We start from the raw sequence: 18,889 nt of genomic DNA, 5'->3' as shown, positions 1-18,889 counted from the left end.
ACATGCCACTTACTACAGCAGTGTGGTTCATTGATGGGGAATAGTATACATCAAGTTTCCATTATTGATTAGGGTTAGGGTTGGGGTGGGTTATGGTTAGGGTTAAGGTTATATAAAAAATTGGTTAACTATAGGGCTAGGGTTAGGGTTCAATATGAATAACTGCCAGCAATATTCTTTAACCCAAAAGTGGTGTTCCTATAGGAAAGGTCTGTGGATCACCAAAGTCATTAGGATTCATACTCTGGGGTCCATGAATGTCTGCATAGTATGTCATGGCAATCCATTCAATAGTATTATTAATATATATATATATATATAATATTTTATTTTATTTATTTTAAGATTTTATTATAATATTTCTCTCTAGACATAGTGGACTGGCTGACAGATATTTCCATCACTAGAGCTATGCTGGTAGTGTGCCTCAACATTTCTTTTTAAATAGCTATGACATCACTCTTTTGCAATCTCAATTTTTAAAGGAAAATTTCACCCTTGGATGCTGCCACACTTTTAAAACATCTGTCATCATCAAATTGTAAGGTTCATTGCATATCAGGGGTTAAATTTTGATGTAATCCATTTCACTTCTACCATTTTTCCGTCACTTGTCTCATCCACTTCTGCTCAAATTAGTGATTTTCAATCTTTTCCTGAACTACTTTCAACAACTCCTTCAGAGGAGGACCGCTCTGCTTTATGTAGCCTGGGAAATATTACTAGCAATGTAACAATGTAACAAAAAAGGTTTTCTGGTAAAGTAGAAGTGAGAGTTGAGTGGGAACAATACTGTGGTGCACTGAGCATTGTTGTTGAAATCACAAAAAGCCACTGAGTTGCTTCACACAAGGAACAAGTTGTGGCTGCATCTCTGTGGCTAGCGCTCATGTTGAAATGGACATTTCAGCCTGTGCTGGGATTAGTCTCTGTATGGCTGCTGAAAGTTCTTGAAAGAAAACTTATGCATTTTATTGTGTCTCTGAACTTAAAGTTAGGGTCTGTGATTCTGTAGAAAGATCGTTAAATACGCTTCTGTCACAGTTCTGTCAAATTCAGCAGATATCTCTTCATGGTCCACTAGCTGCTTGTTCTGTGTAGGCACTGAAAAAAATCCAGTATTCATACACAGTAAATGGGAAACACTCAGCTCATAGGCATTGAGTGTTTGTGGCCATATCGGGGGGAATGGTAAATGGTAAATGGACTGCATTTATATAGTGTCTCTCTAGTTTTCCCACCACTCAAAGTACTTTTACACTACAAGCCACATTCACCCATTCACACCCTCATTCATACACTGAGGGCAGAGACTGCAATGCAAGGTGCCAATCTAATCTAATCTCACACATTCACACACTGATGACGCATCCATCAAGAGCAATTTGGGGTTCAATATCTTGCCCAAGGACAATTTGACGTGTGGACTGGATGAGCCGGAAATCAAACAACCGATCTTCCAATTAGTGGATGAACCGCTCTACCTCTTGAGCCACAGCAGGAAGTCATCAGAGCAGCTGTCTGTGTGAGGACGTGACAGTCTCCCCCGTCTCCAGCACCCATTGAATGGTGGGGGAGGGCTGACACGCTGGAGAGAGAGGGAGGCTATGGCCAGTTCACATAGAAAGTGTTTTCTCATGGAACAAATACACTTCCATGTTATTAAATGTATCAATTCACACTGAATCAGAGGCAGACTCATGGAGACCACCTGCATTTATTACACCTACGAGTCTGTTTCTGTCGCGTTTGGACAGGCAGCTGATGAAATCACACAAATCTCCTGTATATGTGTATTTGAATTTAAACACTGATCGCAGGCTGACATGAGACGAAAATGTTTCTGCTTGTTATAAAGTGTGAGAGGAACAGAAGTGAGTCTAAAGCTGATGCATCACTCTGGATTTTGCCATATTTGTCTTTTGGTCGTTGCCTTGGCAATACAAGTCCATGAAATTTGGGAGGTGGAGCTTCTGGGATTTGTTTGGATGTTTAGTTCAAATATCAGTAATCTTATCACCTTGGACTGCAACAACCTGCAATTAGCATTTTTCATAATTTTCTGACATTTTATAAATGAAATCATGCATTTAAATTGATCTCTTGGGGGGGGGGGAAGAGAGAGAAATGAAAATAATTAGTTGCAGCCCTAGTTTCAAGTGGCTTGTTTGCTCCTAAAGAAGCAATATCACTCTTATCTATTGCAATAGAAACAAAGACATGAAGATAATATTAGATTAATGGGATGTTATTCATCACTTGAGAGATTCTCTGTTTTGTATGCACAGCATTCTTTTTCTGACAGAGGTCTGCCCATTTTTCTAGCAGACCATAGATTAGCTGCCTTTAAATGCCTCTCAGACAGCATTGAGCTGTATGATGCTAGACCTGTTACTGGCCTCTCTTTCTGTACTTAAAAGGAAAAATGCAGCACTATGTTTTAATAGGCTCAACGCAGCCCAGGGGAAATTGGAGAGGCTTGTCAATTATAAGGATATATTATATCCCCGCACTTCTCGTCTGCCTTTCCTCCCACTGCAGTAGCACAAGGAAGAACATTAACTACAAGGTGATGCGGGCCCTAATTCAATGACACAGATTTCTGCTCTCTGTCCAAGAGTTGAGCGTTGTGTGAGAGCAGGATGGGGTCCAGTGAGTGACGGAGTGGAAAATGTGAATGCGAAATGTGAGGAATAGCGAGACAGTGCTGGTGAGGAGTCAGGAGAGACGGAAGAGAGAGAGGGGAAAGCTGGCGTCAGCAGCAGATGAGATGAGCGAGCGGAGGAGGAGTTGACTGTTGGCGCTTTGCTCAGGGAAAGGAGTAGTAGGAACGTTCACATATGGGCGACCCCCTCCCCTCCTCTCTCTCTCTCTCTCTGTCTTTCTCTCTTTCTCACACCTCATTCTCTTCCTCCCAGCCACAGGGACGGCTTCCATGACAACAAAATCTTTCCTTAGTGTTTCTGTGACAACAAAACTTGAATCTCATGCATTCTGCCACAGCTGTTCTGGTAAAAACCTGTAGATACACATCAGGTGTATGGCACCAACAGTTTCCATTAGGGGCGTTTGCGCCACACTTTCCTGGTTGACCACAGAGGTGTGAGTGTGTGAGAGGAGCACACACATCAATAACCTCAGTGACAGATTTACATGAGATTTACTGCTCACCGTGTGGAGTGAAGCAGTTTTACTCACTAGATGAGCCCTAGCTTTGGAGAAGTGGATTTGTTGATACAATGTCAAATCTGAAATTTCATTCCTTATTTTATCTCATCATTTATTTGAGCATTTGAATGCAGCATGGCTACTAATGATCATGTTTCGTATATAACAAAGTGGCACAAAAAAAACATTATTTTTGAATTATTAAACATGTCTTCTTTAGCTCTGTTTCAATGTTAAATTGTATCTTAAAAGCACACAGGAGCCTCTATCTTGGAAGAATGCAATATGGGAACTGGTTAACAATTTTGATCAAAGCATCCACTAAAAGACGTGAATTACAAAGTATCAGTTTGCCAATCTGCTCTCACTCCCTGCTGCAGGCCTCTGAGGGCAGTCAAGGATGTTGCAACTTAATGTTGCTTGTCCCTCCATTTAAAAGAGTGATTCAGACAGGCCTTCCCTCACTTCCAGAGGAAAACAAAGCTATTAAGAATGGAGACTGGCATGGCCTCCAACAGCGAACAGACTGCAGGAAGTTTCTACCCCCCCAGCAAAGATGTGAAAGGGCAGTGAAGCTTACCATGAACCCACCTGGCCCTGCGTGACAGTGGGGTTAGACTCCCACTGCGGGCCTTGACGAGGCAATACATCACACAGCTACCGCTCACCCGAGGGGAACTAGCTGGTGTTGGGGAAGGACAGCTGGAGGACATAGTGACAGAAAGGACAGGGGATGTGAGTGGCGGGCAGGAAAGATGGCTGCCAAAAGTACACAGGGTCAGACAGGAAGTAGCCACTCTCGCTTAGTTTCCTGTTAGGAAGAGCATGAAGGGTCACACGGAGAACATCAACACTCACACCCAGGCTTTTGGCAGAGGTAGCTATATATACAGCAGTAAATTACAGCAGAATTGGAGGCAGTGAGCAGATTTTCAGGCTGTATGTTGTTAACAAAACTTCCCTCATGAGGCCCCTAGGACTCATGAGTTAGCTTCTGCCTTCCTCCCATAGTTCCTGATTAGCAGCCTGTTCAACCCCTGCATAAGAATGCAAATATTTAAACATTAATTCTGGTGTATTAGAACCCCAGTGTTCATAGTTTGGACAGTCATTCATACTGGTAACAATAATCTGCTCACAAAGTTAACTGCTGAGATGTGGGAATGTGGTGACCTTGCTAAAAAAAAGCAGAAAGAAGTACAGTAAGCAGAACAGGAAACAAGCAGATAATTTCTAGAAGTCTTAAACACGCTTTTCAAATTTGAAAAGTTTACAGGCTGACTCCCTGAATCAAACTTGGAAAACTAAATTAACAATTTGGGTAAATGTTACACTAATATGTTTTCTTGCCCAGAATTATATGAGAGGATTGACATCACTCTAATGTTAATACACTAATGCTAGAGCCAGAAGAATTAGCTTAGCTTCACATAAAGTTTCAAAGCAAGGAAAACAACTGTCCTGCCTCAGTCAGGTTTAAAACAACTTGTCATTATTACACTTGTGTTTATGCAGATTCAACAAAAAAAACTAAATGCATTCAATTGTAAAATTTAGAGGTGATAGTAGGCAGATTATGTGAACTGTAAACAGGGCCAGGCTAGCTGTTTAACTCTGTTTCCAGTCTTTATGCTAGGTTAAGCTAATTCACTTGTCCTGAGCTTCAAATTCAACAGACAAATATGAGAGTGGCATCAATTTTCTCATCCAACTGTTAGCAACAGCATTATAGTTCCAGAAATATTATATTTCCTTAAACTCCTTTTCATAGTTTGTTTCACTTAATTTCTCCAAATAAAGTTATGTTATGCTAAACTGTTAGCATGTTTAAATGAGCTGATTCCTTCTTTGACTTCACTGGGGCATTGTTTCTGGATTTCAGCTGTTACTTTGGATAGAAGTCATGGTGAAAACTAAAGAGTTGTAATAAACCAGACATATCATATAAGCTATGTATATCCGCTTTGTTGAGAGTCACAATATGAGTAAGGATTAGGACTAGAGTGTGTTCAAATACGTGAGACCATTTACCTTTATGCTTGGTCTATGACTGCTGAGCAATGCTCAGTCCTCGCCTCACTTTAATTACACTGAAGAAATCTGAGTGCCAAACACCCATCCCTCAGAGTGCACTGAACTGTTTATAGAAAATCCTCCAGCTGAGCACATTTCATGCAGCGGGCTCCATCAGAGCTCTCCTGAACAATTAACAGTACTAATAGGCTTTCAAAGAGGGATTCTGTTTATCTTTCCTCACCAAAGTTAAGACGTTTAAAATGATGCCGGGGAGTAAAACATCTCCACATGTTGAAATATTTATGAAGCTTGTGTTAAACCCTACTAACTGAGCAAGTGAGGAGCTGTGTGACTACAGATCCGGCCAGAAACATGCAGCCCGCTGAAAGTGTCAGAGCTAATTTATCCCTCAGGAGACACAGCGGTAAAGGCTTGGCATCACAGATCTTTCCACGGCTACGCTAAAAGTAAAAAGTACTGACTTTTAGGAAATCAGCGAGGGTCTAATTTTCAAATCCTTTTGGGGAAATCATTACTATTTTCATTATTATGTTCAAAGAGAATATAAAGAATCAGAGCAGGCTGTGAGCAGGCATGGATGCAACTGGCAAAGAAAGTTGCGCATGGCTGACTGACTCAAGATGTGAGAGACTCAGGCAGCTGGCTCACTGAGCAGTCATCTGTGAGTGTGAGTGTGCGTGTGTGTGTGTGTGTGTGTGCGTGCGTGTGTGTGGTTCTCAGCAACTCCAAATGAAATTAGCCATCAAGCTGAGTCCTTTAGCGGCAGTCTGCAGCAGAGACTCAAGGTCAGACTTGCTGATTCCGCTGATGCATTTTATTCTCCAGAGCCAGCACCAGGCTGCTGGATGAGGGGTTGCTGCTACCCACCAACCCCCTACTCATTCCCAAACCAATTCATCCCCTGCACACACTCCCATCCCTCCATTATCACCCTGGTCCTCCCTGGAAGGAGAGTGAGCATTTACCCGTTAAATTAGGTGGGGGAAGGAGGGGTAACGGTCTCCACCGGAGAGACTGGATACCCTTGCTGGCGTGCCGCGAGGAGATGGATAGGCTAAGGTGTCCTGATTTCCCATGTGACTATAGTAATTGTGTTATAATGGAGGTAGGAGCTGAGTGGCCATCAGCAGAGGGACAGAGGTACAAAAGCTCCACATCTCTCTCCTTCCTGTTGCCATACACAAGAATAGAGTGTAGAGACTGAGAAAAGGGGTTGTGAATGTATGATGTCTATATTCCTGAAAGGCCATGAGTACAGTTTAATGCTTTGTCAGAGTATCTTGAGGTGAGGGTTTTGTCAAACTCTGTGTGCACCTCAGCTTTTAACGATTTAAGTTTGAACTCTTGACCCACTGAGATAATGCTACAATTTGTAACATATGCCTTGAGGCAAGCAGTGAAGTGAACTTAATCCTCATCAGCTGGTCAAGTTGCTGACTCAACACTTCATTAATTTACTTGGTGAGCTTCAGGCTGTGGTTACCAGCAATTTATGTTTTTTTCCTATTAATTATTTACACAATTATTCATTTACTCTTACTTCCAATAAAATGTCAAATATAATGACCAATTCTAATCACAAGTTAACAGTCCAGAGATATACTGTGAAATAGAGAAAAGCAAGTGACTTAATGCATTTGTGAAGCTGTAACAAAAAAACATTGGGTATTTTTAATGACTGATATTAAAAAAAATGTATAACGTGTAATACTAATACATTAAAATGATTTTCTGCCTTTGGACAAATTATTTTATCTCAGTACTTCCTGTAATGCCTGCACAGGTGCTGAACCAATCATAGAAAGATCTGTGTTTAAAAAAGCAATACTGATGTTTAGCGTTGGCCTTAGTAGCGGTACATGTGGCATTAGTGATATTTTCAAATAGCTTGTTTAACCACAAAACACACGACAACAGGCATCGACAACAGGTGCATTTAGACATACAGGCAAGGCAAGTCTCTTTGTATAGCACATTTCATACACAAGGACAATTTATGGTGCTTTACATAATAAATAAAAAATGAAACAATTACATTATAAAACATTTAAAATACAAAAAATACAGACAGAATCGAACTGATTATCCTCATGTCTTATTTCTCCTCTATCCTTTACTTTTAGGCACCATGAGACCAGTGCAGAGGAACTTCTATGAGCCGTCATCCGCCCCAGGGAAAGGTGTGGTGTGGGAGTGGGAGAATGACAACGGTTCGTGGACACCGTATGACATGGAAATCTGTGTGACCATTCAAAACGCCTACGAGAAGCAGCACCCCTGGTTGGACCTGACCTCTCTGGGCTTCTGCTACCTCATCGACTTCAACAGCATGTCTCAGACAAACAGGCAGAGCCAGCGCAAGCGACGCCTGCGAAGACGCATGGACCTTGCTTACCCTCTCATCATGGGTTCCATCCCTAAGTCGCAGTCCTGGCCTGTGGGAGCCAGCTCCGGACAGCCCTGCTCCTGCCAGCAGTGCATCCTGGTCAACAGTACGAGAGCCGCCTCTAATGCTATTCTGGCTTCTCAGCGACGAAAGCACTACGGAGGCACAGCAGGCAACCCGGGTGCCACAGGAACCCTGACAGTAGTGCGGCAGAGTAACACCTTTGCTGGAACCTCCCTCTGGTCTCCGACATCCGCTTCCTCCGGCACCAACAACAATAACATAAGTATGGGCGGCGGACAAGCCAAAGCTGAACAGGTGCAGTTGCCACTGTCCACTGCCAACTTCCCCTGTTCCCCCGTGATGCCATCTCTTTCATCCGCCCATGGCCACCACGCTCTCACCATCAACGGACAGAACAACCTGAATCGACCAGGCACGCAGCGCATTTCAGTGGGCACTGCCAGAGGAGCCATCCCACCAGGGTAATGATGTTTGCAAACACAGTCATGCATTCCCCTTATTTCCTCATTTAGATTTTCAGGAGTCTGCTGTTACTGTTATAGCTCAGGCATAATGCTCACATTCAGTCGAATTTACAGTTGAGCTGAGGCAATGGTAGGATATAAAAAGAAACAGTCTCTGTTTCTGCTTGTCTGCTTCGCAAAGCTTCAACCTGCATGTGCCTGGTGTATTATACTGTAATTTTCTCTCTTAGTCTCTCTACTTGTTTCTCTCCATCTTCCCTGCACTGATTTATGACCACTCTCGTTTACGTGCTGATCGGTCAATCTGCAGAAAAGGCCTCGGGTCTGGCTGATTCTCTTTTGCCCAAGTTTACAGAGGAAGAGCCTCCCATATGTGTGTCTGTCATGGTTACTACTTGATAATGAGCTTATGTTGGCCCCAATAGGCATGAAATACTGCAGCTCTTTTGGATCATTCTGTTGCCATCACAAAACGTTGTGGCTGTTGTATAATAAGATGTGAAGAAGTCTTACGTCCTTATGTGGACTTGTGTGTGGATGTGTGGAACTGCATCTTTGTTTCATGATGTGGCCGTGTGTACGCACGGTCAGACATGTGAAGCAGGCGCTGGTGTAGCTGTGGAAACCTATTTACCATGGAGGCAGAGCTCCACTGGGGAAGAATGAATAATGGATCAAGGAAAAATGGGAGCTTCAGCATAGCGTTCTGACCTCAGAGCGATTCAGCGAAAGGAACTGAGGAAAAGAAGTGTGTCTAGCGTTGTAACCGATACTTCAGTCCCTATCCTGCTTTCTTTTACTAAAATAAACCCTCTCCTGATCTAATTTGATTCCATTTTGTTCTCACCGCTCATGGGGAGAGACACACTTACTGTATGTTTGAATAATACTGTCCTTCACCTACTGTAGGCACACAAGCTTTCACTTTCCATGGCCTAATTCTGTGTCACTGACAGGAAACATATATGGTTTTTGCTCATGATAACAGACCATGACGCTGTTTCATCCCGCAAGCAGATGGGAGATGATGTGTCACTGTGCAAGGGTATATGTGAAAGAGACAGACGGCACAGAATTACCTATTCAAGAACATTTCTCTTATTTTATTTTTTTTAATAATTTAGTTAAAACTCAGGTGTTGTGGATTTAATGTGACTTTTTCACCTCACATCACTAGGGGTTTCGTTGAGACAGTGAGAGCGAGAGTGCGAGAGAGGAAGATACATTGGGGTGAGGTGGAGTACAGCAGTTCCCAGGCGAGTGGCTCGACGTACAGGATGACTGTGGTTAGCACACACACAGCAGGACATGAGAGCTCACAAACACGCGCACGCTCACACAAGCTGAAATGTGAACCCCCGCGCACATTCCCACAAGCATGCTACAGACCGATAACAGAGAAAACCCACACAGACTGTTAAAACACCAGATCTGTTTTTTTTCACACACCCACACCCTAATATAGCTGGTGTTGGGTACAAAACGATAGTTGGCATGCTGTGGCATGTTTACACGAGTTTATATCACAGCTTTACACACACAAACAACCATGCTGCACATTTATATGAAGATGTGATTTCAAAAATATTACTCTTGCAAATTGTTTTATCTTTGCATTAGCCAACAGAGCATAAAGCGTGTTGTTATGAGCCGAGTATCATCGATGACGAAGGCTGCAGTTCAAATGTTGATCTTTTTACTGTCTAAAGAAGCCACAGCTTGTAGGCTGTAAACGGTGGTGTTAGGAGGGGGTTGTGTGTTGCTTCATTACTCTGTGTTACATGCACAAATATTAGATATGGCACCATCTGCTGGGATTGTGTCAACAAATCAGTTTATCTCATTACCGGGCAGACAGAGCCCACCATATTACCTATTTTATCTTTATATATTACCTATGCCTATATTTACGTGCTATAAACTGAAGATGTGGTTTGGAAAACAAGGTCAATATGTAGTAACAACAGGTGGCTACAGATGTTTTGACTTATTATTGAGCTCACATGCTACATAAACTTGTCAGAAACAGGAAAAGGCTAATGTTTCTGACTCAAGGTTATTTTCATTATAAATTAATCTGAAAATAATTTTCTCAATTAATTGTTTAATCACTGGTCTATGAATTTGCAAAAACAAAATGAAAAATGCTCATCAAAATGTCCCAAAGTGCAAGGGGATATCATAAACATTTTTATCTGACAAACAGTCCAAAAAAGCTCAATAATACTCAGTTTGCTATGAAACAGAGAAAAGCAGCAAATCCTCACATTTGAGATGCTAGATCCAGAGAATGATGAACATTTCTGCTTGAAAAACAACCTTGAAAACCAAAACTTGCAGATATTTACCTGTCAATCCACTAATTGATTAGTTGACTAATCCTTTGAGCTCCACATGAGAGTAGGTATATTATCACATTATTTAGCTTAATCTTTCATGATATGTGTTCAATGACTCAAAATTACATAATAACAAAGTTAAACTCATGTCTATCCTTTTTTAGTGTGTTCAAGTAGAATAAAGTGCCGTACATGAAAGTGTTCTAAAGTATCTTTTGTTTCAACATTAAATATGTAACCGTGATCTCACCACATGAGACCTACAGTATTGGTCATGATATGATTACATGGAGATGACTGATCTCATTATATTTGTTTATCGGTTTGTCTGAACAGATAAAGAGATACATTTTGTTGTGGAGTGAACAGATAACAGGTTTCACAAGGTGTCTGGGGAGTTTTTTTCACAAGTCTCTTCTGACAGCCAAACCACTTCCTTCTGTGCTCTCTTACCATGCATGTCACTATTTAAGTTAAAACTTGTGCTGCATGTCAGCACTAGCTTCTTTGCAGAGCCAAAATGCTTAGTGACAGAGGTGAAAGATGCAAGGTGGGTGAGGAGGTTGGGGGTCTTCCTCAGACAAAAGGAATGAGATTGTGTGTTTGCATGTGTGCACTGCTGCTAGCTGTGTTTACCAGCTTTTTGTGTATAGAGTGCTCATCAAGCTTTGGCTGGAGGGCCATGTGTCGGGTGCAGCGATCATTATCCCTCTGTAAGCTGCTATACCTCTCTGGTTTGGCGCTCCCCATAAGATAAAATTAATATTGAAACGAGGGCTCATCTGGACCAAACTGGTGCAATTCGGAAATTCTTGGTGTCATTATTGGTTATTCTCGGAGCATTCCAGGTGCATTGTAAAGTGCATTACCCGTGTTGTAATCTCCCCCACCGTGTAGCAGGGGGTGACAGGCTTGCCTCTGCCTCCCGCTACTCACATCAATATGCAATTAAGCACTCCTGGAGTTCTCTCCCTCCAGCCCCCTCTCTCACTGTCTTTATGGTGCATAATAAACAGATGAGGAGATATTAGTCCTCCGTCAGCACTTTCCTAACCAGGCCTAATGTGGTCTCTCTATTTGGGGAATCACATCGCTCTCAGTCTGATTAAGTCCGCAAGGCAGGCTGGAGATTCCCTCTGGAATGAAGGGATGATAGTGACAAGACAGAAGAGGGACAGCGACCCTCACGCCCTGACCTGACAGGGCCGTAATTAATGTGGTGTTAACGGGGTAGGTATGTAGGGCTGGATTTATCACTTAATCGCATGGTTTGGGGTCAGATGTTACAGCATTAGATGTGAGAAATACTTCCTGGGGGAATTCCTGTTGCAGGAATTTTTGCAGGATTTTTTTAAAAAACGTGCACACAGAAAATTAACACCACAGGGTTCAATGTTTCCCACAAGATAGGCATCTATTTGTGGTGGTGGTGGTGTGGTCCGGGCGGGGGGCAAGAAGAACACAGAGTTTGAATAGAACTACAACACTTTATGTACATATTTATATACAGATTAGATATATTAATAAATAGACATACAGATAGCCAAGGCTGGATTAAGAATTCAGAGGCCCTTAGGCCAGACTCTTAGAGGCCCTCACACGCGCACACGCACGCGCGCGCACACACACACACACACACACACACACACACACACACTTGTATGTGCACCAACACAACAGACAACTAGTTTACTAGTGTGGATGTAGTAGTTGTTGGAAACTCCTGTACTTGCACAGGATTGACACTGACTGATAAATTCAACACAAGACTCTCAGCACATGCAGTGTATGTGTGTATTATCAAAACAGTCTACACTCAGATATGCAGAAACACTTCAAAGAATAGCAAATAACCTGTTTTTAGAATCTCCACAATATCAAACATCCCAACAACAAATGTTTTCCTAGTCATAAAAAAACAATGCACATTAACAACACTTGGGAGGCAAGAATACACACACACACACATTAGAGTAGCTCCCTTATGCAATGACCGTTCTCCTGACCTTTCTCCTAGCAAACAAGTTCAGACTCTACTGCCAGTAATGATAAGGACTTCAGGCGTTTTTGTTTCATGCTTGTTCTAAGCTCATTTTTGATTCTCCCCAAATGAGAAAATGAGCGCTCCCCCTCACAGTTTGTCACCGGCAACGTAAGGAACATCCTCAAAGCCACATAAACATTAGGGAAGACTAACTGCAGGCCAAACTTCAATATGGTTTTCAGCATGTTTGAGGGTGACTTGTCTGTTTCAGCCAACATGAAGGATCGGAACTGCAGACACTTAAAACACGCTGTTCCGCCTACGGGACGACCCTTAAACATATATATTGTTGTATACATTGTTAGAAAGCTTAGATTACCCTGATTCATTCAAGACCACTCACGATTTATATGGTTGCTCACAGCCGTAATAGTATTAGCGATTAACTCGGCTAGCCACTCAGCTAAAGTGAAAACAGCTATAATTTCTACATACCTTCAAAGTCTTCCCTTTATCCACACCGATCATCTTATGACACAGGACTTTCTGTACAGCTCGCCAAGTATCCATTCTTGTGAAATATGAAATCCGTTTCCATAAAATCGAAATACTTTCCTCAATATGTCCATGTATTTAGTCCAACACGTAACGTAAAACACACGGAACAAACCATATACGGTCCCTTTTACGTCATTTCCTGACCTACAAGTGCATCTGTGGGACACGTGACTTTGTTACTGCATAGTACCGCCACCTACTGCACCCGAATTGTAACGACAAGCTACATTCACAGACTGAGTCCCATTATAATGCTTTTATGAATGTGTGAGAAACACTGGGGTTGTTCCAGGCTTAGACAAACCTTTTGTCTAGAGCTCTAGTGTAGCTGAGCTCAACTTTTTTTGTTTTTTTATGCACAGAAGATGGACAGAGGGGAGAGAAGAAGTGAACACAGGTCAGGGGGAGGAGAAAAATAAGAGCAGACAGGGCTAAAGAAATGCAGAAGTGACAAGGTTCAGTCTGGTTTGCTGAATGCAAAAGTGGAAAAGGCAAAAGGTTTGGACTCGTTTACAATGATGCTGTTTAATTACCCATAAGCTCTGAGAGAGAGACAACACAGCCTATCGTTTGAGCTCATTGGATGTTTTCTACTATTCTATATTATATGTTATATATCATACATTTTATTATTATTTACGTGCAAAACAATGTTTAAAAATGGTGTGTGTGATAGACGGAGAGAAAGAGGAAGAGCAAGAAGGAAGAGTTAAAGCCAGAGTCATTTGACATTAGGGATTGTCAGCAAAGCTTGAGCAGGTGGCATGTGTCTTAAACCCCAGTGCTGAAGGCGCAACCAGGACAGACGGGGTCAGTACCTCCAGAGGTGCAAAAAAAAAAGAAAGAAAGAAAGAGAAAGAGCTTAGCAATATGCTCAATGTGATTTGAGGGTGGCTGCACACAGGCGGCAGGTTGACTGGCTGGTTAAGGTTTCTGCAGTGCATACTGTAGACAGGTAATCACAAGCCCTACAAAAATAATGAGATACAGCACAGTGGCAAATTGCTTGCAAGATGTGGATCTGTCTGTCTTTGCAAAAATAAACCATAAACACAGTGTCGAAAAGTGTGTTAGCTTGTTTCCCCCAGTCTAGCAGACAATGATAATCGGTAGCTGCTGCTGGTTGCTTTTGGTGGTTGTGGAATCACATAGTGTGCAGCTGTTTCATCAACATTGCATACTTATTATGCAATATGCTCTCAGGCTGATCTCTGCTACAATTGGAAAGCAACAGAGATGAAAAGCATTGTGTTACAGATCCCTGACAGGTCCTCTGTACTGTATGTTTATAGTGTGTAGTTTGTGCAGACAGCACACAATGAAACGATGTTAAGGGCTCTCATGGTGCGATGTCCCATTTCTTCCCCTAATGAAAATTATTTGTTTGATCACAGCGCTCTCTGTGAACAGCCTAAATTATACATGCACTCATAAAGGGAGGCATCTTGTTCATGGTGTGTTTTGATTTGATTTAGGCCTAAGTGCATATTTAACCAGAGGAGGAACTCTCCCAGTGGGTAGCACGTAATTTGTTTTTGTAGTGCAAAAGATCTCGCTTGAGCTGATTTTTTTTTCCTCCTTCCTTTTTTCAGTACGCTTTCTTCTTCTATTACTCATGTTCGATAAGGTGTTTGTCACTTCCTTATTTCTTCAGCAGTGAAAACAAACACTGCCTTCATTTCTAGACGGACAGACTAGCTGCCAACCTCTGACTCAAACTGGTACTTTCACTGAGTGATGTGCAACTGTGTGCCATGAAGTATCGAGTGGTTGGTTTTTATTACACGGAAAGACCGTAGCAGGTGAATGCGCTCATTCCTCCGCTGCGGTTGAAGGTGTGAAATCACTCACTGTAGTTCTTTGCTCGAAACTAAATCCTGCAGCCAGCATCAAACCCTTCATGGTTTCACACCCCCGATTTTCAACACTCCAATGTAAGGTATTTATCGCAATAATACTTCATTTTTAATCACATCTATCCTGCAGTCAGCCTGGTCTTTGGTCCACTGGTGTTAGACACAGCATATCTGAGTTCTTACCATCAGCCTCAGCCAGGCCTCGTGTCCCTTTTTGTTATTGCACTCAGCTTATTGAAGAGCTTCTCCTGGCACAGCAACAGAGGCTCTCGCTAATATCAAAGCAGGCTCTTGATGCAGATTTGTGAAGCGCCTGTGAGCTACAGGGCCAAAGACCTCAGTCCCTTCATGGTCAAAGAGCAGAGAGATTTAAAAGTATATGCAGCAGAGTGTGAAAGATTAATCGAGATAACTAACAAGTGACTTGTGAGCTGTGCCTCATTTACACGTGTTCCTTCCACGTGACTTTTATCTAGACTATTTTTAACTTTTGTTACTTTTATCCCCTTATAAAACAATAACAATTTTATCATCTGGCAACCATTGCTGTGCTTTTCCTGTGTGCCACAATGTTTTCTTTGTAATTGATATATTTTTACACCAAACTTAGTATGAACAAATGTTAAGAAAAGGGAGGATGGCGTTTTTTTCTGACAGAATAAATGAAAACGTGTTTTGGCTGGTCTTCAGTAGCTTTACTGATACTCTTATCTTAACTGCCAACTCATTATCCTTAGAACAATGTATAATACATAGCAACAACCATAGTAGGCTGTTGTATCAAAATAATCCCAAAATAACAATACATTCTCTAAATAAATCAGGACAAAATCAGAACAAACTATTGAAGTATTGCAGTACCAAGTATTAGAAATTGAATAATTCTAACATATAAAAGTGCATCAAAATCATTATTTGATCTACAATTCTTATGACTAGTACATAATATAAAAAAAACAGTGTATATCAATATGTTATTGTTATAATGTTGGTATTAAGTGGTTTTGATACCTGTTTTGAAGCCTGGAGTTTGGCATTTTGACCGTTGAGGTCTTGAATTTTTGGAGCCAGAAGTGATGAGAAGTCATGGTTATGGTGGAGCTGACCATAACGCTGGCTGCTAGCTTGGTTAGCAAGGTGCGTTTATAGTCTATGGTTAACTGTGAGAATGCTAATGCCATTGCTAATTTTCACTAGTGAAAAATTTGTTTAAAACTGTTAAGAAAAATGTACTTAATGGAAAAACTGAACATCTGATTCCTTAGAGGGTCTTTTAGTTCAACCAAACACTGAACAAGACTTTTTTTAGGTGACCTGAAAACACACTGAAATAGTGACAGCTACACACTCAGTTAATCTGGGGTTACCCAGTGGTTCATTTACCTAACCAATGTTGTTTGCCCTGGTTATTATTTGTCAATTACAATGTCATGTTGTATTGGAGAAGACTTGAAACTAACTATTTAGATTCATTAGGAAAGGGGGAAGTAAATCAAATGACAAGTTGAGTCATTTTCTCATAGACTTCCATACAAACAGACTGTTTTTATGGAGCCAGTGGAGTTGCCCCCTCCTGGCCATTAGAGAGAATGCAGTTTTAAGGTACTTCCGCATTGGTTTCTCTTTTCAGACCTATTGCTGCCCGTTTGGTTAGACTATGTCTTAAAATTATCCAGGCTATCATAACTTTGACCACTAATGGTGCCGTTGTGTTTTGATGAACATGTCTCAGTTTTGTTTGTAATTCATGCACAGTATAAGGATGGGTAGGCTGTACAGGCAAGTTTTCTAACATGACAAATGTAGCCCCTACATTGAAAGATTTTAAGTTATAAATTACTCAGGCTGTCTATCATGCTAGCTTGGTGTTTACACTTAAAGACTGAACATGTCCAACAGATATAAGTGATTAGAACAGCTGTATATCACTCACAGTTTGATGTAATTTTACATATAGATCACAGCACACACATTAAAAAACATTTAAAAAATGAGTTGAGCATGTGTATCAGATCTTAAATCGCCACAAACTGCTGTTTGGGTGATCAGTTTGAGTTTACTTGAAACTTTGCCTTGTCCCTTTAATGTCTGGGGTGGTCTTCAGCAGCCTTTTTAAATGGATCATTCATATTTGGATTTAAGCAACTATGTGTAGAATCTGAAAATATCTGACTTTGGAACCACACAGAGATATAATAGCAAAACATTCACCAATCTAATGGGTTTTATTTGGTCACCTGTCTATATATGAAATGGTCAGCGTTAAATGGGGTCCTTCTATCCGGAAGCTGAGACTTGACTCGATGTTTTGGAGTCATCCAACTGCTTTGTGATATAAAACATGATTTTAACTCTTACTGAAGTTTGTGTGTATCTAATTTTCTCATCAAACTGCTTAACTTGCTATGATTGATTTCTAGCTGTAACTTGAGCTGACTTACTCTTGACCTGAGGACAGTAAAGTTGTTCCTGAGCTCTACTGTTCAGTGGCGCCTGCTCTGGGATGTTAGCTAAGCTGAGGCTCAGGCCCTCTGAAAAGAGACTCACTGACTTGTGTGCTCATATTAATGCCCCAAGTGCTTTTCTCCTCTCTGCTCCACAGATCTTGAAGAGTGCGCAAGTCAACTGTCTTTGTCGTGTGTGTTTGTTATGAAGTCCAGCCTCTACAAATGTCATCCTGAATCAGGCTCTGCTGCAGTGCTTTGTACATGAGTCAAGCTGTCTCATCCCATTGCAGTTGTCTCTGCCTCTGTGGCGAAGCACACATGACATTTTAACTTGAGTGTTTTTCATGGCGTGCAGAGCTGAACTAGCTACTGTTCTGACTTTTCTCAGTTGTGGTGTTAAAGGCAGTGGTGCGCAATCAGGGCAATTTATCGTCAATTGTGGAAGTCACAGTACCATTTAAAGGATTAGTGTGTAGAATTTAGTCATGTAGAAGAGTGTTTCTATATAATCGGTGCATCATCTTGTGGTATGACCCCAAATTAATGTCTGATTTTCCTGCTTCTTTTTTTCCCCCTCTTTTTTCCCCTTTCCTCTTGTAGGGTTCCTGCACTCCCAGTAAAGAACCTGACTGGATCTGGACCAGTGCACCCAGCACTAGCAGGTTAGACAACATTCACTACACAGCATTTGCCTGGAGATCAACTAAAACATACAGTACAAAACATACTTATTTATCTCGACGAAACATTCACTATCATTGCTTTTTCCACTTTTCTGCGTCTGTGTTTGTGTCTATGTTTGTTTGTGTGTGGGTGTGTGTGTGGGCTGTATATATGCATCAGGTATGACAGGTATCCTGATGTGCGCTGCAGGTCTACCGGTTTGCCTGACTCGGGCCCCCAAGCCCATCCTGCACCCGCCACCCATCAACAAGAGCGACATGAAGCCGGTGCCGGGGATCAACGGCATGCGACGCAAAACTAAGAAAAAGCACCTGAGGAGGGGTAAGATGGAGCAAATCACAACAATGACATCATGGGATGAGAGTAGAGGAGAAAATGACATGAAACACAGCCACTTTATTTTTATAGAGCTTTAATGAATAAATGGGGATTGCACTGAGGAGAGGAATAGATCAACCACTGACAGCCAGCAGACTTCCTCTGCGCTGCCAAGCTTTGCAAGATGTTTCCGTATCAGCTGCCTGTGAATCGGTTGTTGAGCATGCAAACAAAACCAAGGGGGCCTTAATTGTTCTTTAAATGCTTTCCATTTAAGCTCCGTAAGTGTTACAGTAAATCTAACCTCATAGCCACTGATATTTAGTAAGGAAAGCACTCCTGTACCTTTCAAAAAGATAATAAAAGGTAATGATGACTGCCGGTTTCAGATTTATGAGTAAATGCAGTCAAAGTGTTTTTGTAACAGTTTTATAGATGCTCCACTACAGATAGATTGACAGAGGCTGTTGTGAAGAATGTAATTAACAAGAAACTGTTACACTGAGCTGGTTTGTTAGAGGATCTGGTGTTTTAGTTTCGGCTTGAATAAGTGCTGGTCGATGGAAGCTGTGGAAACCGCCGGCCTCCCAAGAGAGTCTTTGTCCTAATTGATCAGTGAGGCTG

The 18,889-nt window shown here is 41.7% G+C and overlaps 1 protein-coding gene across 3 annotated transcripts in view; it reads left to right on the top strand.

The window, feature by feature from the left end:
* Positions 1-18,889, top strand: part of dtx1 (deltex 1, E3 ubiquitin ligase) — a 41,271-nt gene that overhangs the window by 16,692 nt on the left and 5,690 nt on the right. Inside the window, exons 3-5 of one of the 3 annotated variants that reach the window (XM_053325067.1) lie at positions 7,329-8,076; positions 17,864-17,925; positions 18,137-18,268. In XM_053325067.1, coding sequence (XP_053181042.1) covers positions 7,329-8,076; positions 17,864-17,925; positions 18,137-18,268 — 942 coding nt within the window. Of the gene's footprint in view, positions 1-7,328; positions 8,077-17,863; positions 17,926-18,106; positions 18,269-18,889 lie in introns of all 3 variants that reach the window. The other 2 variants (XM_053325065.1, XM_053325064.1) reach the window with 2 other exon arrangements.

Source organism: Scomber japonicus, chromosome 9, assembly GCF_027409825.1.
Source record: "Scomber japonicus isolate fScoJap1 chromosome 9, fScoJap1.pri, whole genome shotgun sequence".
Taxonomy (NCBI): Eukaryota; Metazoa; Chordata; class Actinopteri; order Scombriformes; family Scombridae; genus Scomber; species Scomber japonicus.
This window is presented reverse-complemented; position numbering and strand designations above follow the sequence as displayed.